Source organism: Triticum urartu, chromosome 6 (assembly GCF_003073215.2).
Source record: "Triticum urartu cultivar G1812 chromosome 6, Tu2.1, whole genome shotgun sequence".
Taxonomy (NCBI): Eukaryota; Viridiplantae; Streptophyta; class Magnoliopsida; order Poales; family Poaceae; genus Triticum; species Triticum urartu.
The window spans coordinates 263,998,615-264,006,430 of NC_053027.1; the positions used below are offsets into that span (position 1 = coordinate 263,998,615).

At 44.5% G+C, this 7,816-nt stretch overlaps 1 protein-coding gene across 1 annotated transcript; it reads right to left on the reverse strand.

The window, feature by feature from the left end:
* Nucleotides 1-1,166: 1,166 nt before the first annotated feature.
* Nucleotides 1,167-7,556, reverse strand: LOC125516734 (UTP--glucose-1-phosphate uridylyltransferase-like). The gene is made up of 5 exons (XM_048682062.1): nucleotides 7,477-7,556; nucleotides 1,701-1,961; nucleotides 1,547-1,594; nucleotides 1,363-1,454; nucleotides 1,167-1,316 (listed from the first exon to the last, which is right to left on the reverse strand). Exons 1-5 carry the CDS (start codon nucleotides 7,554-7,556, stop codon nucleotides 1,222-1,224), a joined length of 576 nt encoding a protein of 191 aa, XP_048538019.1. The 3' UTR covers nucleotides 1,167-1,221.
* Nucleotides 7,557-7,816: the final 260 nt, after the last annotated feature.

A 7,816-nucleotide genomic window follows, 5' to 3' on the forward strand; every position in this document is an offset into this window, starting at 1 on the left:
TCAGCAGTATGATCTTCCAGTCAGGGTCCGAGCACTGGAGGTCATGGCAGATGTCTTCAATGACAAGCTGCACAAGCAAAATCATCGACAGGCACCAGATCAGATTCTCTCAATGTACTTAGTGAGCAGCCACGCAAGAGAAATATCATTGACAGGCGACATAAAACAAGCGCTACTACTGGCTTTGGGTGGTACCTTTGTTCGGCTGTAAGGGTTGGTCGCGGAGAGTGGGAACTCCTCGGTGCAGGGCACTTCCTCGGGCCACTCGTAGACAGTGGTTGATGAAGAGAACACAAGCTGCAGAGATGAAATGAAAGCAGTTTATTAGCATTCAGATCAGATGATGATGACAATCATTCGATTCGTTGTACTTAATCATATGCCTATACTTGTTCCTTCACCAAGTTACCAGCATAATTAATTTATGCTAGTGGGCTGCAAATATGCTACATTTTATTGTGCAATGTCAATCAGTTTGTGTAGCAGAACTGCTAACAATGAACCGAGCAAGTGCATATATACTGATCGTGAGCACGACCGATTTTTTAATCAGACTACCTTTGTAAGTACCATGCATCGATCTCTGTCTACTTAATAATGGCAAGTGTAATTAATGGCCAGTGCTGCCAGTATTGAATGTACCACATCGGCAAGCATTACATAGTACTACTATGTAATTGATATGCAAAAGAAGATGCATCTCCCATGTTCAGCAATCAGGATCAACCATGAAGTTTCTACTACTCCTACATCATTTTACCTAATCATTTAAGATGATCATTTAAGATGCTAATGTTTACTTGTCAAGTATTGTTATTGTTACTCTAAGATTTTAGCTAAGAAAATATAAAGATAAGAAGACACTTTGCCACCAATATTTTGTGACATCTGTAGAATTCATACCTCATAAACATGCATGAAATGTCTATCTCAAAGAAGTATACATACTGATCATGTTTAATTAGGCCAGCAGCACAAAACAACCAATTATATTGCCTTACAAGAAGTACTAGCAGAAAAAAACCTCTAATAACCAGGCAGAGACCATCATAAGCAGCAGGATCGCACGAAGAAACCAGAATATGCAAGCTCCATCCACACATATGCAAGCTGCGAGACTACAGTGTCGGGACGAATCTAACTGAAAGTAGCACGATCCACACATATGCAAGGTGAATCAATTGATCTGGAGCAGTGAAGAGGATGGGTGGGGTGGGGTGCTCACTTGGTGCCGGTGCAGCCCATGGTGGTGCCGAGGCCTCCGTTGAGCTTGAGCACCACGAGCTTGTCGAGCAGGGCCTTCATGGCGTCGAGATCTGCAGCACACACACGATCCAGCGCTCAGCGTTCACACAAACGATCCTTCGGGAGGGGGCGCGAGGGTGTCGTAGGGCACCACCACCTCATCGGTGGGGGTCTGGATCTTGCTCCACTCGATCTGCTCCGCCTCGCCGCTGCAGACACACCACCCAGCACAGCCGTCAGAAACCACCCATTAGCAAATCGTCAGCGTAACCATGGAGGCGGGGCAGATTCGCATTATTACCTGAGGTAGCGCGAGACGAGGCTGATGAACCCGGCCTTCTCGTTCTCGCTGCGTCGTCACCGACAAAACAGAGCAGGAAAAACAGTTGAGCAGAAGCGGAATCGGCGACTACTAGCCGCTAGATCCGGCGGAGGGGATGGGTCGGGCGGGGCACCTGATCTCGCCGAGCTTGGCGACGGCGTCACAGAGGTTGTCGATCTTGGAGTCGGCGGCGACGGCGGCGGCGACCAACGCGATCCGGGCGGAGAGGAGCGACGTTGCTGCTTCGGGGGAAGAGGACAGGACGGGAGCAGATGTCAGATGACTGAGATCTGAGCAGTGGGGTGGGGGCGGCGGCGCGTCGAGATCCAGAGGGAGGGAGTGGGGTTGGGGGCGGCGGCGCGTCGAGATCCAGAAGGAGGAGTGGTGTGCGGGGCTGAGAGGGTGAGAGCGCTAGGGTTCGCTGCGCGGGCAGAGAGTGGAGGAGGAGAGGGCGAGGGAAGGAGGGCGCCGCCGCCGGCGATGGGAAGTGAGAGAGAGGGAGGCAGCATCGATCTGGATCGGGGAGAGAGAGAGGGAGGCGGCGTCGATCTGGATCGGGGAGAGAGAGAGGGAGGCGGCGGGCGGGTGGAAGGGAGGAGAGGTGAGTGAGGTAGGGTTTGGTGCGGTGGGACGGTGGGTTTCTTCAGATGGATAGACGGTTGGATTGCTAGCAATGGAAGGATGGATGTCTGCCATGTCATCAATCCATGTGATAGATGGTTCCACCAATCAGAATCTAGCATATGTAATTGTGCTTTTTCTCTTTTGTTTCATTTATATTTTTTACCCTCTTATTTCGGGTAAACACTCAACATATTAGCCTCATGTTGTATGTTTAAATGATCCAATATTGTGCACATATGTGTATCTTAGGATTTCAAACAATGATTATTTTGTGGTCTTCATTTGCATTGCACACAAAAATAAATTTTCTATTTTTCGAGTGCCCAAAATGAGTTTTTTTGTGAAGGACCTACCATATATTTGTTGCAAAATTGGACCAAATCAATTTTCTAAAATACTAGGCCATGTTTAATGCATAATTGACCAAATGGTTGGGTGTCAAAAGTTTTGATCCACCTCTGGTGAAAAAGACAAATTCCCGCTGATTCAGTTGGAAGCGGGTCAAATTTGAACTGTAGCTGCCTCGTAGTTTGCTCTTTATTTTTTCCAAAAATCATTTCTAGGTACATAAGTATATATTTAATCAAAGAAACATCAAAAAAAATTCAAGATTCAACCACTAGCTAGGAACGGTCAAGCCCGCCGTTTTGACCGCATTTTGAAACGGGCATAAAAAATTCAAAAAAATTCAAAAAATTGGAAAACCTTCGCATTGCGTCATTATATGTGACCAAGTTACCAGGAAAAATAATAAACTTGTAATACGGTAATTATTTTAGAAAAATGTTCTCATAAATGAGCTATCATGTGTGAAGATTCATGGATTTCAACCCAAACGCTCAATCCCATGGTCACATTCATGGCATAGTTTGTTCAAATGATCTCATATTGTGCACAAGGGTGCATCTTGGAATTCCAAACAATGTTTCCAAAGGGAGTTTTCATTTTCTTTGCATGGAAAATTCATTTTCCATTTTTTGAGTGCCCGAAATGAGGTTTTTTTGTGAAGGGCCTACCATATATTTGTTGCAAAATTGTACCAAATCATTTTTATAAAATATTAGGACATATTTAATGCACAATTGACAAAATGGTCGGGTGCCAAAATTTTTGATCCACCTCTAGTGAAAAAGACAAATTCTCGTTGATTTAGTTGGAAGCGGGTCAAATTTGAACTGTAGCTGCCTCATAGTTTGCTCTTTATTTTTTCCAAAAATCATTTCTAGGTAAATAAGTATCTATTTAGTCAGAGAAACATCAAAAGTTTTCCAAGATTCAACCACTAGCTAGGAACGGCCAAGCCCGCCGTTTTGACCGCATTTTGAAACGGGCATAAAAAATTCAAAAAAAATCAAAAAATTGGAAAACCTTCGCATTGCGTCATTATATGTGACCAAGTTACCAGGAAAAATAATAAACTTGTAATACGGTAATTATTTTAGAAAAGTGTTCTCATAAATGAGCTATCATGTGTGAAGATTCATGGATTTCAACCCAAACGCTCAATCTCATGGTCACATTCATGGCATAGTTTGTTCAAATGATCTCATATTGTGCACAAGGGTGCATCTTGGAATTCCAAACAATGTTGCCAAAGGGAGTTTTCATTTTCTTTGCACGGAAAATTCATTTTCCATTTTTCGAGTGCCCGAAATGAGGTTTTTTGTGAAGGACCTACCATATATTTGTTGCAAAATTGTACCAAATCATTTTTACAAAATATTAGGACATATTTAATGCACAATTGACAAAATGGTTGGGTGCCAAAAGTTTTGATCCACCTCTGGTGAAAAAGATAAATTCCCGCCGATTCAGTTGGAAGCGGGTCAAATTTGAACTGCAGCTGCCTCATAGTTTGCTATTTATTTTTTTCAAAAATCATTTCTAGGTACATAAGTATCTATTTAATCAGAGAAACATCAAAAGTTTTCCAAGATTCAACCACTGGCTAGGAACGGTCAAGCCCGCCGTTTTGACCGCATTTTGAAACGGGCATAAAAAATTCAAAAAAAATAAAAAAATTGGAAAACCTTCGCATTGTGTCATTATATGTGACCAAGTTTCCAGGAAAAATAATAAACTTGTAATACGGTAATTATTTTAAAAAAGTGTTCTCAGAAATGAGCTATCAAGTGTGAAGATTCATGGCTTTCAAGCCAAATGATCAATCTTATGGCCACATTCATGGCATAGTTTGTTCAAATGATCTCATATTGTGCACAAGGGTGCATATTGGAATGGCAAACAATGTTGCCTAAGGAAGTTTTCATTTTCTTTGGACGAAAAAACCATTTTCCATTTTCTGAGTGCCTGAAATGAGTTTTTTTTGTGAAGGACCTACCATTTATTTGTTGCAAAATTGGACCTAATCAATTTTATAAAATACTAGGCCATATTTAATACACAATTGACAAAATGGTTGGGTGTCAAAATTTTTGATCCACCTCTGGTGAAAAAGACAAATTCCCGTTGATTCAGTTGGAAGCGGGTCAAATTTGAACTGCAGCTGCCTCATAGTTTGCTCTTTATTTTTTCCAAAAATCATTTCTAGGTAAATAAGTATCTATTTAATCAGAAATACATGGTTTGATGGCGAGACATCGAGGTTTGGACGGTGGCCGAGGGCCCCAACTCTAGAGCCCGTAAGCTCGCATGCCCGCCGCGTGGTCACCGCGTGACCGTGGTGTTGCCATGTGTTATGTGCGGCCTAGTCATGTCTAGTGGGTTGGGCACTCCCCAGGTAGGTGCTAGGAAGAAAATCACAACATAAGATTCTCACGAGGAGACCGATCGATGCTCAAACATGAATAAGCATCCAAGTGTTTGATTTGCGGTACGAGAAATGCACATGGCCAATGGGTGTGAGTTTTGGCCGAGGATGATCATCTACTAAGGTGAATGTATTCACAAATTTTCACCTCAAAAGGAGGAGCCTAGGTGGTACTTTCTTTGCAAAGTACCACACTGGACAAAAATATGAATGTTGAAGCTGGGCTCAAAATAATGAATGGATTGAGCTGAAATTTGGTGGAGGATGGTTATTTGGGCATAGGAAAGCATTGTAGAAAATTAATATCATTTTGACATGCCAAAGTAGTACTTCCTTCACAATGCTCTTCTATGGACAAAAACTTGGGAAAACTAGTGAGAGAGATTGGATGAATGAAATAAGCTAAAAATTGGTGTAGGTAAGTTACATAGGTATGGTCATGCGCTGGTAAATTTTCAGATCATTTGGGTAAGCCTAGCTAGTACTTACTTCACAAAGCTTCTCTCGAGGTAGAAACTTTGGAAATTTCCTGAGAAAGATTTACTAGGAAAATTGAGCTGAATATTATCATGTGGCAATGATTTGGGTATGGAAGAGTGTCCAAAAAGTTTGAGGGTAATAGGAGGGGTCTATATAACACTTGCTTTGCAATGTGCCAATTTGGCCATAAAATATAAATTGAACCTGGGCTCACATAGATGATTTGACTGAGCTACAATTTGGAGGAGGGTGATAATTTGGGCATATGAAGGAACTGTATAAATTTCATGTCATTTAGAGATATAAAAAAGGTACTTCCTTCACAATGCTTCTAGGTGGACAAAAACTTTGGAAATTTGCCGAGGAAGATTTGCTAGGCAAATGGAGCTGAATTTTGTCATGCGGTAATGATTTGGATAGGAAAGAGTGCCCAAAAATTCCGAGGGCAATCAAGAATATAAAAATAGCACTTCCTTCATAAAGTGCTGTTGTGAACAGAATAGGAAAATGAATATTGTTGAATTAGTTTTGAACTAGGCAAGGAAGGATTTTTACATATTTGATGAAGATATGCCCCAAAGAATTTATGAGATTTTTTTGGGATTTTTGGGAATGATAGAAATATAGGTTGCTTCACAACCTAGGGCAAAAACTGCCACATGGACATGACACATAGGCAAAACTGATGAGATGGCGCCTAGTCATCACAACCCACCACAATCTACAAGGCTATGACCATCTATATTGGTCATTAACAACTAGAAATAAGGCAGCGGACTAGCACTATTTGCTTTGTGACCATTTCGTGTAAGGAAATTACGACCTTTGTGACCAAAATGGTCGCAGTGGTTTAGGGTTTGGAGCCCCCTTAACAGCTTTTGACCAATTGGTCTAAAATGGTCATAAATTTATGACCAATTCTTCGAGGGTCACTGACAGAAGGTCATAAGTTGACATATTTCTTGTAGTGCGCTCAAGCTAAGGATGGTGGGGGGGAGGCATCCTCACGTTTCGGCGTCGGTGCAGGTCCGTCGCTGTGGTTGGTGGGACTTCATGATGCTGGCAGGAGGATCAGTGCGTCAAACCATGGACTTGGCGTCGTCTAAGCTGGTTCTCCACGACGGCCGTCGGTAGTCACTAGGTTATGCCCCCAGCACAACGGGACTGGCAGGGTTGTAGGCGTGGGCGCTCCTACGCTGGTGGGGCCAATCCTGACTCGGTGGGTGATGTCGGGCTTTTCCTCCCATGGTTTGTGCTCTGCAAAGCATGCGGTTGGCAAGGTCTCAAGGTTTGGATGCCGGGGGACGGCGTCCCTGTGAGGTGGTCTACATGATTAGTCTTCAGGCGGGCACTATGGCGGTGGCGGTGTCTGTGTATCTTGGCCGTGTGGGCCGCAAGAGCTATGGCGGCGGGTGACTCGGGCGGGCTCTGTCTCTGGTAGCGGCGGCGCCCCGATCTGGACCTGGGGACCTAATCTCGTTGCTCTTACCCGCAAGACCTCGCGGTGGCACAGCAACGCCTGTGGGCGTCATTCTCTTTATGAAGACGTCATTTTGGAGCTCCTCTCCGTGTTTCGGGTGATAATCTTTGTCCATCTTGGACTCGACAGTAACGGCGCCTCGCGCCGTGTTCTCTCTTGGGGCTTTGTTGTGGAGCGTAGGTGCTGTAGGGCGTAGGGTGGCGGTGTTATCAGTTCTTCATGTATCCTTTGTAGATCGCATAAATACATGTGTGATCCTGTTTCTTGGGATGGGCGTTGTTTGAGGGTTCTCTATCACTTTGAATCCTTTGGCCGTATACTCTTGTGCGGTTGCTTTATATATAAAGCAGGGTGAAAATATGTTTCGAGTTTTATTGCAAGATGTTGAGTATGTATTTTGTACTGCACGTATATTAGAGTTGTGGCCCACCTTCTAGTCTTGTATAGTTGAGGTAGAGACCTACCCTTGTATTATATATGCGTGTATCAACACCTCAATCAATACATAGTATTGCAAATCATCTGTCTACATAGTATCATCATTTTCGGTCTAACCCTAGGTAGTCGCCGCCGCCGCGCCTCGACAGGCCGCCGCCGCCACACCCCACCTCCGCACCTGCCGCCGCTGCGCCCATCCACCTCCTGCCTCCACGCGCCGCCACCGTTATACCTCGCTTCCGCCCTCCCACGCACGCGCCTCGTCCCGCTGCTGGCTGCCTGGCTAACTAGCTTGCTTCGCTAGCCATCAGGACCGCGTTGACCGCCTGGCTAGCTAGCTAGCTTTGCTAGCCAGTTGCCAGCCGCGCCCGCACTTCGCTAGCCCACCGCTCTCGTGCCGCTCTGTTTTTCATCCCGGCCCGCTACAGCCGCTGCATCGCGCCGCAGCATCCTGTGA